Source organism: Oncorhynchus tshawytscha, linkage group LG30, assembly GCF_018296145.1.
Source record: "Oncorhynchus tshawytscha isolate Ot180627B linkage group LG30, Otsh_v2.0, whole genome shotgun sequence".
Taxonomy (NCBI): Eukaryota; Metazoa; Chordata; class Actinopteri; order Salmoniformes; family Salmonidae; genus Oncorhynchus; species Oncorhynchus tshawytscha.
In genome coordinates this window covers 4518593-4540357 of record NC_056458.1, presented here as the reverse complement: position 1 = coordinate 4540357, position 21765 = coordinate 4518593, and the positions used below count along the sequence as shown (strand labels likewise).

The 21765-nt window shown below is 42.0% G+C and overlaps 1 protein-coding gene across 4 annotated transcripts; it reads left to right on the top strand.

The window, feature by feature from the left end:
- The first annotated feature begins 148 nt into the window (after window positions 1-148).
- LOC112228154 lies at window positions 149-20494 on the top strand. 4 transcript variants are annotated; one of them, XM_024393279.2, is made up of 19 exons: window positions 149-360; window positions 823-875; window positions 979-1068; window positions 1753-1876; window positions 2117-2260; window positions 2401-2469; window positions 2676-2876; window positions 3147-3243; window positions 5097-5314; window positions 5702-5855; window positions 6332-6528; window positions 6693-6810; window positions 7009-7214; window positions 7377-7494; window positions 19135-19304; window positions 19546-19643; window positions 19750-19900; window positions 20023-20069; window positions 20317-20494. In XM_024393279.2, the coding sequence occupies exons 4-17, from the start codon at window positions 1796-1798 to the stop codon at window positions 19886-19888; spliced, it is 2010 nt and encodes a 669-aa protein (XP_024249047.2). In that variant the 5' UTR covers window positions 149-360; window positions 823-875; window positions 979-1068; window positions 1753-1795; the 3' UTR covers window positions 19889-19900; window positions 20023-20069; window positions 20317-20494. The 4 variants fall into 4 exon arrangements, with proteins under 4 accessions (XP_024249047.2, XP_024249046.2, XP_024249045.2 ...); XM_024393277.2 differs by having other exon boundaries at window positions 155-360; window positions 19724-19900; XM_024393278.2 differs by having other exon boundaries at window positions 19750-20069.
- Window positions 20495-21765: the final 1271 nt, after the last annotated feature.

Here is a 21765-nt window from a genome sequence, read left to right as displayed (position 1 = left end):
TCATCGACGCCCTTGTTATTCCACCTGGCACATGAAGCTGAAAATGAACTCTTTGTTTCCCTTTTGCATTACAATCTTTGAAGGAAAATGCTACAACAACATTGCTATAATTACTATAAGTGGGGAAGTCTTGACTGTAATATCGCTTAAAAACGGTAGATACATAGCCTATGCAATTAGGCTAATTGTTGATTCACCTGCCAGGTGTGTGATCCTCACCCAGTCAAAATGGCAGCTGATAAGTCAATGGCAGCTGATACAACAAACAAAAAAATAATTTTGGAATTATAAGTTAACTCTACAAATGCACAAGAACCTTGTTTATGGAATCACAATTATGAACGATGAAAAAGTTATCTGGTGAGCTGCTTTGTTTGTTTGTTTTAATTATATTGGGCCTACGAATGTAAAAATAAAAATAAAAAATGTCCAAAGAGTTGGAGTGTAGTTGGTATATTGCATGGGTTTATTCATTACGGAAACCGTTTGTTTATTAAGAACCAAACTAAAGAAAACGGACCTAACTAGTTTCTGTTGGACAAATAGGTCCTTCCCAATTTTGTTTGCTTCAGTTTAAGAAATGTTTTGCAACAATCGGTGGAACGAATACACCCCAGAGCAAATAAAACAGGGAGGGACTTACTGAATTTGTACAATAGAAACTCTTGTTTGCTTTTTTTTTTTTTGTCTATTTAAAATGGTTTGTTGCAAAATATTTTGCAACAGAATCACCTTAATGATTTCACCTGGTGTCATGCCCAAGGAATTCATTTGTGTGCTGTGACTGACTTATTAGATTTTTTTTTTTGTTTTGTTTTTTAGTGTACTCTTGCTTTGCATACTTCCCATCTATGCTACTGACACCATACCCATTGGTAAGTTGGTATCAAACCTGCATCCCTCTAGTCTCTACTCACTTCATAACCAGTGACTACCTACAGTGTACAAAGTATATGACATCCTTTTTATTTTGTGAAGGAATGTTCAAAACTGAGTGTCAGGATCGCCACTTCTGGCTGTCAGTCAAGTCGAGCCTCCTTGGTCAGAAGTTTAGGTTTGATGTTGAAGGTGAGTGAGATACCTAGTAAGTAACTACACTTTGAAATAGTGGTGATATGTGCATGCTTCCATACATACAGGAGGTAGTGTAAATCATAAAGCATAATTCAGCCAACCTTGGCAATACTTCCTAAATTTCCGACTTTTAAGACGACACGTCTTCTAAACTTCCATGTCTAGTTGTAGGGGGTTTGTTTGAATTTAGAAATGCTCCATTTAAAAAAAGTGTTGTTTTTTTTCTCCATGAAGGTATCCAACAATGTGTACGCCACCATCTTGTTTATTTCAAATCTTCAACATTGATCGAGAGTAGTGAATTTCATCCTGGCATGCGGCACACTGTCTCAATCAGTGAATGAAGAATTTAAATAGTCAAAATGGCAGCGTACAATATTGTTGGATTACTTCACGGAGCAAAATATTTAACAGAACATTTTCTAAATTTAAGCTAACCCCCTGTAACTAGACATGAAAATTTAGAAGGCCAAGTTAGGACTTGAGGAAGCACCGCCAAGTAAAGTTTGGTGGTAAATTCCCCATGCTATGCTTTACGGTACATACTGTGTAACGGCTGTATGGAACAATTCACATATCACTGCTGTTTTAAAATGTAGCTACCAAGTATGAGGCTTGTATCACATGAACAGGTCATAGACATGACCACTGCACTCTCTACCCCCGGCAACCAACCAGATGGTAGTGGTGCCCACACCCTCTCAGGCCAGGGGGCTGCAGAATGTGGCTACACCATGGTGCTGGACTCCTGGGGGACCTGGTCCTCCGTGCTTCCTACCTGGCTTGTCATGTACACAATGAGGTGATTACTACTATCAGTATCTGGAAGCCACATTTTGGGGATTCATAACGAATAGGGGGGAATCAGGGAGGAGCCTCTAAAGAACTAAGACCATCAACTTTTAATTGTGAGTGAGTGTTAACCTGTTTTTCTTCTAAGGGTTCCTAATGATTCAAGTGTGAACAAAATTATCATGTGTGCCTGAGTCAGTTTCTACATTTAGCATTTTCGTTATACCTCCTGCTATATTATGTTCTTCAGAAAGACACTGCTTTCCGAATGCTGGTGTGGTTTGTGAACAGAGATGTTGACGGTGAGGATATGTCCTACCCTCTCCAGCTGACCTGCCCTTTACACCAGCCATGGAATCCCCGGGAGATAGTCTGTGAAGAGAACTATATGGAGGTCATGGAACCTTTTAACTGAGCTATATGTGACTGACTGTACCTTCTTGATGTATTATCGTTTGACATGATTTACTCAATATTCATTAGGATAGAATGTATTTGCATACCGTTGTTCAATTCTTTATTTTCCAATATTAGGTGTCTGCCATAAAGCAGGTCCCTCCTGCCAACCACAAGGGACTGGAATGGATGACACCACCACCTGTGGTGCATATTTCCTTTTGCACAGAGAGGCCAACAAGAGGGCCATTCATGATTTCAAGTGCTTTCCACTGTGATCAAATACACATCTTGTAGATGTATATTTTATCTGTTGGTCAAAATAAAATTCAATTCAATAGTGTTTTGTTCCCCATATCTACCTATTTTAATGCCTTTGAATTCTTGATTAATACCTTGTAATCTCTCTCCAGTGGTCGGAGGAGGGTCTGAGGGAGTGGCGTGTGGTGTTCCGGGTGCCAGGTGACCAGCAGGGGAGTGATGGGAGACCCTCTATGAAAGAGAAGACCCTGCCTGTAGAGATGGCCCATCTCCTGGGCTACCACATCAACACCACAGAGACGCGTGTTCTGCTGCGCTGTGCCTATGGCTCCCGCCTCGCCTACATCCTACAGGTCAGACTGCAGAGCCAGGGCTGTAGATCTGTTTCCATTGGTATATCAATACTGCTTTAGGTCAGTTTGCTTTGCTCTATTTCCTATGGATTACTGGTCAGATTCACCAATACCCTTTTCACGCTGTCGGGATAACCTAAACCATACTGTTCTGGATTGGATATTTTCTTTTCACAATGTCCTCTCCAATGCAGTTCCAACAACTGTCCAGTACAGCTTGACTCAGTTCTGCTTGGCTAAGTAATGTGGAACCTTTTCTAACTATTTCAGGAGAAAGGTATTGAGGTGGAGGTGGTCAGTGCCACCATTCTTTACAAACACCACTGGACACTTCTAAGAGTGGACGCCTCGGTTGCTTGCACCACAAGTAATCTCTTTTGATCATTGGAAAATAGACGGTTTATAACTGAATTTCATTCATGTAATTGAATGCATGATATGTGAACATGACTCCATTTGCCTCTAACCTGGTCCCAGATCTGATTGTGTGGTCTTGCCAACATAGTTGAAGTCGGAAGTTTACATACACTTAAGTTGGCGTCATTAAAACTAATTTTTCAATCCCTCCAGAAATTTCTTGTTAACAAACTATAGTTTTGGCAAATCGGTTAGGATATCTATCTACTTTGTGCATGACACAAGTAGTATTTCCAACAATTGTTTACAGACACATTATTTAACTTGTAATTCACTATCACAATTCCAGTGGGTCAAAAGTTTACATACAGTTGACTTGGAAAATTCCAGAAAATGATGTCATGGCTTTAGAAGTTTCTGGCTAATTGACATCATTTGAGTCAGTTGGAGGTGTACCTGTGGCTGTATTTCAAGGCCTACCTTCAAACACAGTCAATCTTTGCTTAACATCATGGGAAAATCAAAAGAAATCAGCCAAGACTTCAGAAAAATAATTGTAGACCTCCACAAGTCTGGTTCATCCTTGGGAGCAATTTCCAAATGCCTGAAAGTACCACGTTCATCTGTACAAACAATAGTATGCAAGAGTAAACACCATGGGACCATGCAGCCGTCATACCGCAAGGGAAGGAGACGCATTCTGTCTCCTAGAAATGAATGTACTTTGGTGCGAAAAGTGCAACTCAATCCCAGAACAACCGCAAAGGACCTTTTGAAATGCTAGAGGAAATGGATACAAAAGTATATCTACAGTAAAACGAGTTCTATATCGACATAACCTGAAAGGCCGCTCAGCAAGGAAGAAGCCACTGCTCCAAAACCGCCATAAAAAAGCCAGACTACGGTTTGCACCTGCACGTGGGGACAAAGATTGTACTTTTGGAAAAAAGTTCTCTGTTCTGATGGAACAAAAATAGAACTGTTTGGTCATAATGATCATTGTTATGTTTGGAGGAAAAGGGTAGGGGCTTGCAAGCTGAAGAACACCATTCCAACTGTGATGCACGGGGATGGCAGCATCATGTTGTGGGGGTGCTTTGCTACAGGAGGGACTGGTGCACTTCACAAAATAGATGGCATCATGAGGGTGGAAAATTGTGGATATATTGAAGCAACATCTCAAGACATCAGTCAGGAAGTTAAAGCTTGGTTGCAAACGGGTCTTTCAAATGGACAATGACCCCAAGCATACTTACAAAGTTGTGGAAAAATAGCTTAAGGACAACAAAGTCAAGGTATTTGAGAGGCCATCACAGAGCCCTGACCTTATTCCTATAGAAAATCCGTGGGCAGAACTGAAAAAGTGTGCGCGCATGGAGGCCTACAAACCTGACTGTTACACCAGCTCTGTCAGGAGGAAATGGGCCAAAATTCACCCAACTTATTGTGAGAAACTTGTGGAAGGCTACCTGAGAAATTTCACCCAAGTCTAACCATTTAAAGGCAATTCTACCAAATACTAATTGTGTATGTAATCTTCTGACCCACTGGGAATGTGATGAAAGATATTAAAGCTGGAATAAATATTTCTCTATTCTGAAATTTCACATTAAAATAAAATGGTGATCCTAACTGACCTAAGACAGGGAATTTTTACTAGGATTAATTGTCAGGAATTGTGAAACTGAGTTTAAATGTATTTGGCTAAGGTGTATGTAAACTTCCAACTTCTACTGTATATGGTCATTGTAACTCCAAACACACCTGCCCATATCCATAACAGTTGGCAAAACCGCATAAACTGTTCTGGGATCAGGTCTAATTTGCCTCTACAGCAGTTTCAGTACCTTACCCCCTCTCCAGACAAGGCCTCCATGGATGGGAAGCACATTCTGTGGAGGTTCCCCAAGTTGCTGTCCACCCTGGTGCAGCCCCCCTTCAGAGACAAGGGCCTGACGGTGGGAGTGGAGGGACGCTACCTGAGTGACTGTGTGGCCCGTCAGCGAGGATATGACATACAGGAACAGGATGGAGCTGTGGAGATCAGGATTCCATTTGGTGCAGAAGGCGGCTACATCAAGGTATTACAGACAAAGGAGATGGAGCTTTAATTTCACCGTTTTTGGTTCTTATCACAGTTTTAATCATGAGCTGTACTTAGTTAATTTCCTTACAAATACAGGTGGTATGTCAGTGAAGTATTGATTATTTTATTACTATAAATTGTATCAACTATTTTAGTGAAGACATGGGTGGCTTGATTTGAAGTGTGAGCAGGTGACATGCACAACTGACAAATGTTTCTGTGGAGTCCAATTTTGTGGGGAATAAAGCACCAGACGCAGCATATGTACAATGCCCCAGCCTCTCCTTTCTTTGATTTGTCTCCTTGATGCTGCAGCTTCATTCTGCTTTTCATAATGCCATTGATTGCTTTATGTTGCCTTAACCTTCACTCTCTCCCTCAGAGCCAGGTGGTGGATGGCCAGTACTCCCAGTCCTATTTCATTGACCTGTTCTACATGTACCAGTGGGAGGATTCTCAGTCGGCTCACACTGAATACCGCTCCTTTAGACCCCTTTCTATCATCCATCTGCCTCAGACACCAATTCTTATCAACGGCAAGTAGTCCTCATACCAGACAAATTAAAAAGAAAGTTGCATATCTCCTCTTTCTGTCGCTTTGGCCAACGTTTCACATAAGAGCCTCCAGCAGGGCAGTTTTTCCCATACTCGGTCCTGGGGCACCCCCCTAGGTGCACATGTTGGATTTTGCCCTAGCACTACACAGCTGACTCAAGTAACCAACTAATCATCAAGCTTTGATGATTTACATCAGCTGTGTAGTGCTAGGGCAAAACCAAAACTTGCACAGGGGGGGGGCAGGACCAAGACCAAGTTTGGGGAAACTCTGCATTAGGGTGTGCTCATCCCTATTTGTGATGTCTTGCCAAATCCTATGGTCGTCGTCTGACAACATGACCATAGGAGTTGGCAAGAGGGCACAAATGGATCTGGAACCAGGTTAATTTCCACCAACATGTTAATGAGAGAACATTCCATTCTGTAAGTTATGACTGTGTTTTTCCTCCTGCAGAAACCAATCCCTCTGAGGGACAGTTCTCTGTGTCTCTGGGCTTGTTCCCCCATGACGTGTCTCTGTCCAACATCACCGTGGGGGACCAGTCCATGGCAGAGCAGCTAGGGGTTTACCTCTCACAGGTCCCCTTCCCCAATGGCACCCATGCCTACCTACTGAAGACCCCCTTCTCACATCATCTGGTCTCCCAGAAGGTGAGGGCATGTTAGTACCAGTCGGTGTGATACTAAAAACACTGAAGCAGTTCATGTATAAGATTAAGGAACAGTGAAACTGCTCTGTGTGTGTGTTCAATACTTAAGCTCTGACCTTAGTCTACATATTTTTTGCTGATATCCTCCTCTCTCTGGTCCTGTAGTATCTTGGGCAGGGGTACAGGAGGTACAGTCTGGCAGTGACCTTCACTCTTTCCATCTCCCCCCACTCTGACCTGTACCATCACCCTGCCACCGTGGAGGCTGTCCTACAGGATGTTGGTATGTATGACTCGCATGCATTCCCATACAAGCACAGCCCCTCTGAGCGTATAAGTTTAAATTAAACTCAAACGGTAGGCTTCTGTAAGGTAGGCTAACACCTGAAACCATTCCCTGACTTGAGAATTATGCCTATCTATCCATCAAACCTTCCAACCCATCCATCCCTCCTTCTGTTCTCCCTCCCCTGTCCTCCAGTCCTGCCCAGAGTGGAGGGGGGGTGCTCTGATAAAGGGGTGCGTCTGCAGCTGCACTACGGAAACATGGACACCCAGTGGGAGGTGTACGTGGGGGGTCGTAGGCTGGACTGGGAGCTGGTGGAGATGGGCGACTACGCCCTGGAGACCAGACAGGACTACTTCAGTATGGTGATCCCTCTTTACGGCCTTGGCATGGCCTACGAGGTGTGGGGACTAAACCAGTTTAGCTGTTGGGTTCTATTTGTTATGGGTGGCAATGTACATTTTTGTAGTGGGTATAACAAAGTCGAATCAAAGTGGCTCTATACCCATATTTAGCCTTCATCTCTTGCTCCCATCCTGTTCCTCTTTTTTGCTCTCCGTCAGGGTCTGAGTTTGCAGGGGCTGGTGGTAACTGTGAGAATGACACTGGAGGACAGAGAGACGGCCATACAGGAGCACACCTTCACCCAGCGCTGTATCTTCCTTGTGAAGGAACTACTGGGTAAAACAACCAACGCATTTACAGTACCATCCTACATGCATACATATTATGCAGTGCATTTGGAAAGTATTCAGACTCATTGACTTTTTCCACATCTTGTTACGTTAATGCCTTATTCTAAAATGGAGTAAATGTTTTTCCTCATCAATCTACACACAAAATGACAAAGCAAAAACAGGTTTAGACATTTTTGCAAATATGTAAATAAGGTCGTTTTTATTTTTATACAAGTATTTGGACCTGTATTTATGAGACTCGAAATTGAGCTGAGCTGCATCCTGTTTCCATTGATCATTCTTAAGATGTTTCTACAACTTGATTGGACATGATTTGGGAAGGTACACACTTGTTTATACAAGGTCCCACAGTTAACGGTGCATGTCAGAGCAAAAACCAAGCCATGAGGTTAAAGGAATTGTCTTTAGAGCTCAGATCTAAAGCTCAGAGACACAGATCTGGGAACGTCCCCAAGAACACAGTGGCCTCCATTATTCTTAAATTGAAGAAGGACCAGCAAGAGTCTTCCTGCAGCACTCCACCAATCAGGCCTTTATGGTAGAGTGGCCAGACGGAAGCCACTCCTCGGTTAAAGGTACATGACAGCCGATTTGGAGTTTGCCAAAAGGCTCCTAAAGAACTGAGATCATGAAACAAGATTCTCTGGTCTGATGAAACCAAGACTGAACTATTTTGGTCTGAATGCCAAGTGTCACGTCTGGAGGAAACCTGGCACCTTTCCTGCGGTGAAGTGTGGTGGCAGCATGCTGTGGGGATGTTTTTCTGTGGCAGGAACTGGGAGACTAGTCGGGATCGAGGGAAAGATGAATGGAGCAAAGTACAGAGAGATCCTTGATGAAAACCTGCTTCAGAGCACTCAGGCCCTGAGACTGGGATGAAGGTTCAAGTCTCTGAATGTCCTTAAGTGGCCTGGACTTGAACCCGATCTAACATCTCTGAAAATAGCTGTGCAGCAACGCTCCCCTTCCAACCTGATAGAGCTTGAGCGGATCTGCAGAGAAGTGAGAAACTCCCCAAATACAGGTGTCAAGCTTAATAGCGTCATACCCAAAACGACTCGAGACTGTAATCGCTGCCAAAGGTGCTTCAAAAAAGTACTGAGTAAAGGGTCTGAATAATTATGTAAATGTTAGATATGCGTTTGTTTAATACATTTGCAATAATGTCTGAAACACTTTTTGCTTTGTCATTATTGGATATTGTGTGTAGATTGATGACGGAAAAACTATTTAATACATTTTAGAATAAGGCTGTAATGCAATGTGGAAAAAGTTTATTTGTCTGAATACTTTCCGAGTGCCCTGTAGACAATACACTAATGATTATAAACCGAGGAAGGATCTCCTCTTATAATGCCGTGACGATTTTCTTCATTTTAGGCTCAAAAGAAGCCAAATGGTATTATCCAGTTTTATATTCCGCTGTGTTTTTTTTGTTTGGAATAGCACAGTTACTATAGCATCATCCTACCAATAGTTCCAGCCGGTATTCTTTTAATAATATGGAATTCCCCTCAACCACGCCCACGAATCGGGGAAAACCAACATTATTTCCTATTGACCCCCATTGTAGGAGAGGCAACTTCATTGTTTTTGTTTTGTTATACAGAAAAAAGCTGAGGTGTTGTTGACCTGGCTACAGTACATGTAGCCAGGTCAAAAATCCTGACCTGGGGTTGGCAATGCTCCCATGTAGGGAAATGGAGCCTACAAGAAGAGCCCTGGAGCTTCAGGCTATTTGATGTGGAAGACTGGTAAATGTGGGCATGGGGTGTCCAAGTAGAAATAATTAATATAATTGGCAACATCAAATGGTTTTGTGATGAATAAGCCATCTGATTCGACTGATGGAGTTTTTCTTTCTACCCATTTAATTTAAAGTACTCCTATGATTTCCAGAATTCTCTATATAATTGATTTTGGCTTCATAATACAATTTATTTTTGTTGCGTTTAGTCACACAATTTCTCAATTTTCAGTCAGTCAAATGCTCTGCCAGACTTATTAGCCACTCCTTTTCCCTCATCTATTTCAACAATAGTTTTTCAATTCCTCATAAATCCATGGAGTCTTAACAGTTAGTTTCTTAACAGGTGCATGTTTATCAATATTTGGAAGAAGCAATTTCATATTTAGCAAGTGCAGCATCTCTTGCTTTCCTGGATAACAGCAACTATATTGTGATCACTGCATCAAATGGATATGGATACAGCTTTAGAACAAAGCTCTACAGTATTAGTACAAATGTGATCAATGCATGTGGATGATCTTGTTCCTGTAGTGTTTGTAAACACCCTGGTATGTTGATTTAATAACCTGAACCAGATTACAGGCACTGATTACACATGGGGTGAACAGCTGCAGTGATTGTTCTCTATCCAATAGCATAGACCGTGAGACAGACCTGCACAGCAGCTCCGACTTTGTTTACATACAGTTTTGGAAAAACACTGACCAGATACAATGCTATTTCACAGTAAAACAAATTGACAACAGAATTTCAGCATGCTTATAGGGAAGGACACTCAACAAGCACTCAAATTACTTTATTTTACCTTTTTATATAACTAGGCAAGTCAGTTAAGAACAAATTCTTATTTTCAATGACTGCCACCAACTCTAAGTGGGTTAACTGCCTGTTCAGGGGCAGAAAAAGAGATGTACCTTGCCGCCCCGATGATTGGCTGAGAGAAATTGAAATTGTCTTGTTAGACTTCAGAGCAGCTTTTGACATTATCGATCATAGTCTGCTGCTGGAAAAACGTATGTGTTATGGCTTTACACCCCCTGCTATAATGTGGATGAAGTTACTTTTCTAATAGAACACAGAGGGTGTTCTTTAATTGAAGCCTCTCAAATATAATCAGGAATTTCCCAGGGTAGCTGTTTAGGCCCTGTGCTTTTTTCAATTTTTACTAATGACATGACTTTGAGTAAAGCTAGAGTGTCTATGTATGCGGATGACTCAACACTATACATGTCAGCGACTGAAATAACTGCAACACTCAACAAAGAGCTGCAGCTAGTTTCAGAGTTGGTGGCAAGAAATAAGTTGCCCTTAAATATTTCTAAAACTAAAAGCATTGTATTTGGAACAAAACACTCACTAAACCCTAACCTCATCCAAATATTTTAATAAATAATATGGAAGTTGAGATGACTAAATTGCTTGGAGTAACCCTAGATTGTAAACTGTCATGGTCAAAACATATTGATGCAGTAGTAGCTAAGATGGGGAAAAGTTTGTCTATAATAAAGCGATCTTAACAACACTATCAACAAAGCAGGTCCTACAGGCCCTAGTTTTGTCGCACCTTGACTACTGTTCAGTCATGTGGTCAGGTGCCACATAAAAGGACTTAGGAAAATTGCAATTGGCTAGAACAGGGCAGCACGGCTGGCCCTTGGATGTACACAAAGAGCTAATCAATTTTATTAACATTCTACCAACGACCAAATATATCTGCTTATTTTTCTAAATTGCTCAGTAAATCTGGTTGGGGGTCATTGATGGACAGCAATATTTAAACTGTTTTTTTTATATTTTTAATGCAGATTTAAGTCGGGACTAGACCACTCGGGAACATTCATCACCTTTTGGAAAGCCATTCTGGTGTCTTTTGCTTGAAAACATTTGTAATTGTCCCACAGAGAAATAAAACCCTAAACCCAGGGTTAGGTTTTCAGAAGACTGATGTGGGCTTTCCTCTAACTTTTTACCTAGGCTTTGCTCCTTTGTTATTTCATGGATGCCAAAGGAAGCCTAGCTTCCCCAAATATTTGACCAATAGAAACATTTAAATTATACAATTTATTTTTCTTCTCTGTTTTTCCTTCAATTCACAAGTGACTGAATCTCACCGGAGCGAGGGGAAACGGCGCCCGTCTGTCTCAGTATGTATAACCCATGTATGTGTTGTTTTCTGGACCCAACTACTATGACATGTAGCCAATCCAGCGCTGAGCTCAACTGTAGGTTGCCCCCCAGCTTGCTTGCTAAATCATCCCTTTCCTAAACCATGGATTTGGATTTGTGGTTTTCAGTTAATTATCTGTACAGGCCAATGATTAAGGCAGTGATTCCGATCTAACCATAAATTCTTATATTGTGCCACTGGCCTGAGACGATTGAAGTTCAATTTGAAGCCACTAAACACTAAAAACAGACACACACAAAAAAAAAAAAAATTATAAAAAAACCCTCACATTGATCAAAATATTTATATTTATTTATATTAAAAAGAAAACAATGACTAACTTAATATAAGTAAGCTCCCTTTAACTAGCTAGCTAACTTAGCTGATTCTTTGTTGCCCATGCGATGAAGTTAGGCTAGCAAGCATTTTAGCTGGGTAGCCTATGACTACAAAAAACAAAAGCATACTGTATGACAAAGCCATAGACTGTTTTGCCAACATGAAAGAGAGGAGGATGGCAACAACTAGGTTGAATCAACTTGAATTTTTTACTTGCGCTGCACACACACAGAAGGAAATGGGTACCATGAACAGCAACATGATATTTAGGAACATTGATTGGACTAAATAGGTTTTGGTATCTTTTAAGATGTGTTTACATTGTATTAAACTAAGCATATATAGCCTAGTTGATTTGATGTTTAAGTTGAAATGGTGCTGGAATAGGGATGCAGTGCTCCTGGTAACTCTGGTTCTAAATCAGTTTAGTAAACTGACAAACATGGAATCAAATCACATTTTATTGGTAACGTACACATATTTAGCAGATGTTATTGTGGGTGTAGCAAAATGCTTGGGTTCCTAGTTCCAACAATGCAGTAGTATCTAACATATCAAAATGTAAAAGAAGGGAATTAAGAAGTGCACTGCTCAAAAAATAAAGGGAAAACTTAAACAACACAATGTAACTCCAAGTCAATCACACTTGTGTGAAATCAAACTGTCCACTTTGGAAGCAACACTGATTGACAATAAATTCCACATGCTGTTGTGCAAATGGAATAGACAACAGGTGGAAATTATGGGCAATTAGCAAGACACCCCCAATAAAAGAGTGGTTCTGCAGGTGGTGACTACAGACCACTTCTCAGTTCCTATGCTTCCTGGCTGATGTTTTGGTCACTTTTGAATGCGAGTCTACAACCCACACAAGTGGCTCAGGTAGTGCAGCTCATCCAGGATGGCACATCAATGCGGCTGTGGCAAGAAGGTTTGCTGTGTCTGTCAGCGTAGTGTCCAGAGCATGGAGGCGCTACCAGGTGACAGGCCAGTACATCAGGAGGCGTGGAGGAGGCCGTAGGAGGGCAACAACCCAGCAGCAGGACCGCTACCTCCGCCTTTCTGCCAGTAGGAGCACTGCCAGAGCCCTGCAAAATGACCTCCAGCAGGCCACAAATGTGCATGTGTCTGCTCAAACGGTCAGAAACAGACTCCATGAGGGCCCGACGTCCACACGTGGGGGTTGTGCTTACAGCCCAACACCGTGCAGGACGTTTGGCATTTGCCAGAGAACACCAAGATTGGCAAATTTGCCACTGGCGCCCTGTGCCCTTCACAGATTAAAGCAGGTTCACACTGAGCACATGTGACAGTCTGGAGATGCCGTGGAGAACGTTCTGCTGCCTGCAACATCCTCCAGCATGACCGGTTTGGCGGTGGGTCAGTCATGGTGTGGGGTGGCATTTCTTTGGGGGGCCGCACTGCCCTCCATGTGCTCGCCAGAGGTAGCCTGACTGCCATTAGGTACCAAGATGAGATCCTCAGACCCCTTGTGAGGGATCTCCTCCCAGACCTGGACCATATGCTGGTGCGGTTGGCCCTGGGTTCCTCCTAATGCAAGACAATTCTAGACCTCATGTGGCTGGAGTGTGTCAGCAGAGGAAGAGGAAGAGGAAGAGATTGATGCAAGAGGAAGGCATTGATGCTATGGACTGGCCCGCCCGTTCCCCAGACCTGAATCCAATTGAGCACATCTGGGACATTGTCTTTCTCCATCCACCAACGCCACGTTGCTGTCCAGAGACTGTCCAGACTGTCCACAGACTGTCCAGAGTTGGCGGATGCTTTAGTCCAGGTCTGGGAGGAGATCCCTCAGGAGACCATCCGCCACCTCATCAGGAGCATGCCCAGGCGTTGTAGGGAGGTCATACAGGCACGTGGAGGCCACACACTACTGAGCCTCATTTTGACTTGTTTTAAGGACATTACATCAAAGTTGGATCAGCCTGTAGTGTGGTTTTCCACGTTAACTTTGAGTGTGACTCCAAATCCAGACCTCCATGGGTTGATAAATTTGATTTCCATTGATAATTTTTGTGTGATTTAGTTGAATGTGCTGACAACAATGTAAAGAAAAGTATTTAATAATATTTCATTCATTCAGATCTAGGATGTGTTATTTTAGTGTTCCCTTTATTTTTTTGAACAGTGTATATAAATATTAGGATGAGTAATGTCAGTGACATTGACTAAAATACAGTAGAAGAGAATACAGTATATACATATGAAATTAGTAAAGCAGTATGTAAACATTAAATTGACCAGTGATTCACTGCCTCTTAAGGTACAGGGTTGAGTAGCTGGCTAGAGATGGCTGTTTAACAGTCGGATGGCATTGAGATAGAAGCTGTTTTTCAGTCTCTCGGTCCCAGCTTTGATGCACCTGTATTGACCTTGCCTTCTGGATAGTAGCGGGGTGACCAGGCCGTGGCATGGGTGGTCATTTTGGCCTTTCTGTGACATTTGGTGCTGTATGTGTGCTGGAGGGCAGTCAGTGTGCCCCCAGTGACGTGGGGGGCAGACCGCACCACCCTCTGGAGAGCCCTGCAGTTGCCGTACCAGGCGGTGAAGGAAGTGAATTTGTTTATTCAGGACCTCCCGCCCTGACATACCATCAACCAATCATGTCAATACAGAGATATACGGATCCCTCCGCATTTGTTAAGAATTTGAGGCGCATGGCGATGCGGTACAGAGCTCAATTTTGCCTCTGCAAACCTGTGGAGGCTTCGCAAGTACGTTACACCATCCATATAGCGCCTCCGAACACATTTTCGGATCAAGCATAAATTTGCTTTGAGTTGTGCATGTCAATGCAATAGAATCCTACTCCAATGCGCTCTGCCTACAAGAAAACCACTTGCATAGTTCATTTGTTTCGATATGTTACATTCAAAGTAGCTAATATTACGTTTATTCGAGCACAATTCCCACAACCGAGCGAACCGTTGATGGTGTTAACTAAAGGGGAAAATTCTAGAAAGTTGAGTGAAGTTCAGTCTCGTGCGGGCTGAAATCTCATCTGCACAGCAATCCGAGGGCAGCTATATTTACTTTTATTTAACCTTAACCGACTTGCCGAGTTAAGTAAAGAACAAATTCTCATTTACAATTGACGGCCTGCCAAAAGGCGGGGACTGGGATTGAAAAGAAATAAATAATATATAGGACAAAATACACATCACTACTAGAGACACTACATAAAGCGAGACCAAAGACAACCATGACATGTCAGCAACACATGACGACATGGTAGCAACACATGGCATCAGCACAAAACATGGTACAAACATTATTGGGCACAGACAACAGCACAAAGGGCAATAAGGTAGAGACAACAATAGTGAAGCAGCCACAATTGTCAGTAAGAGTGTCCATGATTGAGGTTTTGAATGAAGATTGAGAACTGTCCAGTTTGAGTTTTTTTGCAGCTCGGTCCAGTCGATGGCTGCAGTGAGCTGGAAAGAGTGATGCATGGATGTGTGTGCTTTGGGGACCTTTAACAGAATGTGACTAGCAGAATGGGTGTTGTATGTGGAGGTTGAGGGCTGTAGTAGGTATCTCAGTATCTTTTGCAACGGTGACCCAAATAATGCATGCACTGGAAGGTATTTCATAACATTGGATGAAATGGTACTCACACACAACTATTTGTGGATTCAACTTTTCAGGGAAGCCAGAAACCAATATACACAGGCAGTTAGAAAAGCCAAGGCTAGCTTTTCAAGCAGAAATTGACTTCCTGCAACACAAACTCAAAGTTTTTTTACAGTTCTGGGACACTGTAATGTCCATGGAGAATAAGAACACCTCCTCCCAGCTGCCCACTGCACTAAGGATAGGAAACACGGTCACCACTGATAAATCCACTATAATTGAGAATTTCAATAAGCATTTTTCTATGGCTGGCCATGCTTTCCACCTGGCTACCCTTACCCCATTTCTCCTTGTCCCAAATCCAGTCAGCTGATGTTCTGAAATAGCTGCAAAATCTGGACCCCTACAAATCAGCTGGGCTAGACAATCTGGACCCTCTTCTTTCTACAATGATCTGCCGAAATTGTTGCAACCCCTATTACTAGCCTGTTCAACCTCTCTTTCGTGTCATCTGAGATTCCCAAAGATTGGAAAGCAGCTGCGGTCATCCCCCTCTTCAAAGGGGGGGACACTCTTGACCCAAACTGCTACAGACCTATATCTATCCTACCCTGCCTTTCTAAGGTCTTCGAAAGCCAAGTCAACAAACTGATTACCAACCATTTCGAATCCCACCATAACTTCTCCGCTATGCACTCTGGTTTCAGAGCTGGTCATGGGTGCACCTCAGCCACGCTTAAGGTCCTAAACGATATCTTAACCGCCATCGATAAGAAACAATACTGTGCAGCCGTATTCATTGACCTGGCCAAGGCTTTCGACTCTGTCAATCACCGCATCCTCATCGGCAGACTCGATAGCCTTGGTTTCTCAAATGATTGCCTTGCCTGGTTCACCAACTACTTCTCAGAGTTCAGTGTGTCAAATCGGAGGGCTTGTTGTCCGGGCCTCTGGCAGTCTCTATGGGGGTACCACAGGGTTCAATTCTTGGACCGACTCTTCTCTGTATACATCAATGATGTCGCTCTTGCTGCTGGTGAATCTCTGATCCACCTCTACGCAGACGACACCATTCTGTACACTTCTGGCCCTTCTTTGGACACTGTGTTAACAACCCTCCAGACAAGCTTCAATGCCATACAACTGTCCTTCCGTGGCCTCCAATTGCTCTTAAATACAAGTAATACTAAATGCATGCTCTTCAACCGATCGCTGCCTGCACCTGGCCAGCCATCCAACATCACTACTCTGGACGGTTCTGACTTAGAATATGTGGACAACTACAAATACCTAGGTGTCTGGTTAGACTAAACTCTCCTTCCAGACTCGCATTAAACATCTCCAATCCAAAGTTAAATCTAGAATTGGCTTCCTATTTTGCAACAAAGCATCCTTCACTCATGCTGCCCAACATTCCCTTTTAAAATTGACCATCCTACCGATCCTCGACTTCAATATACCCTCCTCAATAAATTGGATGCAGTGCCATTCGTTTTGTCACCAAAGCCGGTCCTCGCTTCATACTCGTTGCCAAACCCACTGGCTCCAGGTCATCTACAAGACCCTACTTGGTAGTCTCCCCTTATCTCAGCTTGCTGGTCACCATAGCATCACCCACCTGTAGCACGCGCTCCAGCAGGTATATCTCTCTGGTCACCCCCAAAACCAATTCTTCCTTTGACCGCCTCTCCTTCCAGTGCTGCCAATGACTGGAAAGAACTACAAAAATCTCAAACTGGAAACACTTACCTCCCTCACTAGCTTTAAGCACCAGCTGTCAGAGCAGCTCACAGATTACTGCACCTGTATATAGCCCACCTATAATTTAGCCCAAACAACTACCTCTTTCCCTACTGTATTTATTTTGCTACTTTGCACATTCTTCCACTGTAAATCTACCATTCCAGTGTTTTACTTGCTATATTGTATTTACTTCGCCACCATGGCCTTTTTTTGCCTTTACCTCACCTCATTTGCTCACCTTGTGTATAGACTTTCTACTTTATTATTGACTCCATGTGTAACTCTGTATGTGTCAAATTGCTTTCTTTTATTTTGGCCAGGTCGCAATTGTAAATGAGAACTTGTTCTCAACTTGCCTACCTGGTTAAATGAATGTTTCTAAATTATTTCTTTATCCAGACAAAGGGTACTGATATGGGATCCCCCTATGGCTCCTAACAATGCTAATGTGTATGTGGGTTACATGGAGAAACAGCCAATTCTCAATCCTCTCAAATATTTTTGGGGCCTAACATTATTTGGAAACATTACATTTATATTTTTGTTTTGTGGAGGGGTGATGAAAAACAGCTCCAGGCGTTCCATGCTTTTAATAACTCTTGTTCTGAGCACCTGAGATTTACTATCCAGTTTGACACACGCCAAATCAGTTTCCTTGAAAGTTTGATTTTGTGTGAGGATAATGTTCTATCGACTGATCTTGACAGGAAACCTACCGATCATAACTTTTTTGAGGGCTTATCACCCGCTGCCCTTGAAAAATAGTTTGCCCTACAGCCAATTCTGTGGAATCTAAGGAATTAGCAAAAAACAATCCAGATTTCGACAGAAAACAGCTGAGATGCAAAGAAAGTTCAAGGAGAGTTACAAAAATGGTCAGATCAGTAGTGCTATTGAGAAAATCGAAACCTCAAGGACCGTGTAGCAAAAATAAGCTTTTTTTGCGTTCTTAGAACAAACTATTTTAAGTGCTCTGAACAAATTAAGGAAATTGTTCAAACATTGGGACATTCTATGATCCGATGACGGTACTGATAATGTTTTCCGACAATCCCTTGGTTGTATTCTCACGGGGCACAAATCTCAGATCAATTGGTGAACTTTGATTTACCACCCCAAAATACCCCTGCACACCATCTATTTGCACCTCTACCGGATGGAAACTACAAGTGCGATGGCACTTCCAAACAGGGAAACGGATCTCAATTAAAGGTGTTATCACATGCTCCACTAAGGCAGTTATTTATCTTGTAACTTGTCCTTGTGGTAAATGATGTGGGTAGAACAAAGCACAAATTAATGGTGCAAAAACTCACCGTACCCAGTTGCGGCCCACTTTTTTTTTGGAAGCTATTTCGTCTTATTGCTATATCGGCATCAAACATGTCACCCTCCCTAGGAGAGGGGGTGACCTTGACAAGTTATTGTTAAAACGATAGGCCGCCTGGATCGTTAATTTATAGACCCTTGCTACCTTTGTTCTCAACGTAGACTTTGATCTGAAGCCATTCTTGTGATTGTGTGTTTGCTATCCATTGTATCTATGATCATATGTTATCATTCATGATTTTTTTTATATGTTCTGTAAATCAACCAATGAAATCAAGTCACACCCGGCCATGATTAGACACCTATGTGTGTCCTTAAAGTATTTAAATTAGTGACCCACAGTGTTTGTCATTATACCCTGATGAAGATATACAAATATTGCATCTGAGCTCCTAGGGTGTGAGGCTCTCCTTTTTATTTTTCAAGTGTAGAGATGTTAGTCTGCTTAAATAAAAGAGCACTTAACTATTTTGTCTTAAATATTATTTGATTTCTCTTTGACTTCAGTCAATATATTATCACTAGTGATAATACTGTATATTGAACGAAGTCAAAGAAATCTGTGGCTCCTTAAATGCATGTTATCAGTGCTCACAGTAGTTTAGAAAGTGGTCCTCAAAATAAATACAATTATATTACTATGATGGTCCTTTTACTTTTCTGAAGTCTGGATGTTCTTCCCTTTTCTCTCCATGCAGTGTGCCTCCCAGACAGCAGGATGGTGGTGGTGGTGGATACATCCAGGGTTTCTTCAGCCGTCAACCCCAGGCTAACATCCCTGCTGGATGCCTCCTGTGTTCCCATAGAGACTGATGGAGCTAGGGCTCTGTACAGCTTCTCTCTAGACTCCTGTGGCACCTCCAAAATTGTGAGTGGACCTCATCTCTACTTTACAGCATCAGCAACTTTGATTTCATCTGTTCAGAAATACCATATTAGTTTTGTAGGTCTTTTGTTGTGAGATAGATCTGACTAAATAAAAAATGCACTTTTTGATTGGTATCATGGGATAGGGTTCGATAAAGGGAAGAGTTGAAGAATCTCTACTCTTGTACCATTGTTTTGGATTTTATTCTCTACAACACCTGATGACCCTCCTTTCTACCCAGCTGGTGGAGGATCACCTGATGTACACCAATGAAGTCCGGAATCGGCCCAAAGTCCCCATGGATCTGAAGACCTTCAGCTCCCCATATCCCCACTTCAGGTGAGACCTTTTGCAACCATTATTCCAATATTTCCACTCAGTCTGTTTTTGATTGATTGGCTCCATTAAATCATTTATAGTATCCCAATTGGTTGCATACACCCAGCGAATGGGACCCGTGCCCTGACAATCTACCAGCCCCGGGCCCTCCCTGCCTGGCCCCACAGCCGAGCCTCTCGCTCCCACCATCATCACCCAGGGGCCAAGCAACACCCCTTCATCAGAGATGCGCTTCATCCATCTGAATAGAACAAGGAGTAATGTCAACTCTATTCTTGACCTTTTTATTGGCAACATGTGCCAATACTGTCCCTTTAATGCCTCTTCTGACATGGCTATGATTGCATTTTCCAACCACTTGTCCTCTGAGTCCCTATAGGAAGAAAACGTAATGGGCTACCAGCTGGAGGTTGACATCTGCAGCAGGTATGTGTCTCTCAGTTCAGTCTTTGCAGATTTCACTGTTTAAGCATTGCTATTTTACTGTTGCAACTTTTTTTTTTTTTTTTTTGTCCTCGGAACATATTTCATGTTGACTTCCAGCGACTTTCAATAATTATTACTGTACACAGCTTTGATGCCTCTTTCCAATGCCTTCAAGGCAACTACCTATGATAACACATTTTAGTGACTGTTTATCTTGTTTGTGTGTTGCATGGTATTGTATTTGCAGGCCCCCTGTCCTCTGAGGTGTACCTGTACCAATGATAAACTTGGTCACCATGATGCCAGGGGGTCCTGGCATTATCGATGTATACTGGGCTGGCCCTGATTTGGCCAGTCACAACCCAGCCTTATACAACATCATGACACGTAATATCTGTCTAATAAAATAATTTGGCATATAAAAATGTTTTTGATAGATTTTTGTCTAGGAAAGATTTCCATCAATACAGTACATCAACAGTCGATGGGGAGCATTTGGCAGCAGGTGTAGGTAAGAGTAGTATAGCATTATTAGTTTTACCAATACAGCTACAAAAGTGTATATATACAGTGGGGCAAAAAAGTATTTAGTCAGCCACCAATTGTGCAAGTTATCCCACTTAAAAAGATGAGGCCTGTGATTTTCATCATAGGTACACTTCAACTATGACAGACAAAATGAGAAAAAAAATCCAGAAAATCACATTGTAGGATTTTTTTATGAATTTATTTGCAAATTATGGTGGAAAATAAGTATTTTGGTCAATAACAAAAGTTTCTCAATACTTTGTTATATACCCTTTGTATAAAGTCACCTCAAGTTAAATGTAGGGAATAACGGAGAGATACGATACAATTTCATGCTATCCGGACGTTATAGCTATTTATGAATCGACTGACATATGATAAATTTAGCACAAAACATGGTACTACATAGATAGATAGATGTTGTATAGTAAGTTGAGAAGCTGGGTTGGTTTTACTTTGATGATTAGAATTTAAAACTGAACGCAATCTGAATAGGGAATATATATGTTAGAGGCAGGCAGATTGGTGTCGTTTCACGTTGAACAACATCGTTCCTCAAATTTAAACAGAGAAAAGGGGTTGTGGCATTTAGAGGGAAAATGCGTGCATTATAGCGTAGTTACTTTTCAAAAGCGGCTAAAAGTTCCAAATACATTTCTTTTAAAAAGTATCGTAAAGATAGTCTGAAAAGATGCTACAGCTTGCAACGGAAGTGCTAGGCACTCAATGGGCAATATAGTGCAACGCTTTGGACTATAAAATAGGTAAGAATGGTTTAATCGTAAAAAGTTGTGATTGTTTTTCCGAGTATTGGTTAGGTAACGCCAGGGAATTCGAACTAGAAGTTAACGTATCCTAAAAAATACTATCTATTTTTCTTTACTTTTCTTTACGGGGGAAAAAAGTATACATCCTCACATCTTAAAGGGACAGTGCACGTCAATCACAGTGGTTTGAGTGTATGGCAGTGTATAAAATATTTTGGGACGACAATTTGAAGATAGACTGAATGAGGTACATGAAACATCGAGAGATTTAAAACAAATGATGTGAAGGGATTATCAGAATTAATAGGTTTCGTTGTAGTAGTAAAAGTTTGGGTTAAGGGGATTTCCCTGTTCCCAGTGACAAGGTATTTTAAATGAGTACACTCACATGGATTATTATG

Excerpts from the sequence above, each read along its gene's own strand:
- LOC112228154 (XM_024393277.2), top strand. The coding sequence starts at position 1,796 with ATGTGGCTACACCATGGTGCTGGACTCCTGGGGGACCTGGTCCTCCGT. Across the intron at positions 1,877-2,116 it reads CTTGTCATGTACACAATGAG|AAAGACACTGCTTTCCGAAT; the intron begins GTGATTACTACT and ends TATGTTCTTCAG. Across the intron at positions 7,215-7,376 it reads GCCTTGGCATGGCCTACGAG|GGTCTGAGTTTGCAGGGGCT; the intron begins GTGTGGGGACTA and ends GCTCTCCGTCAG.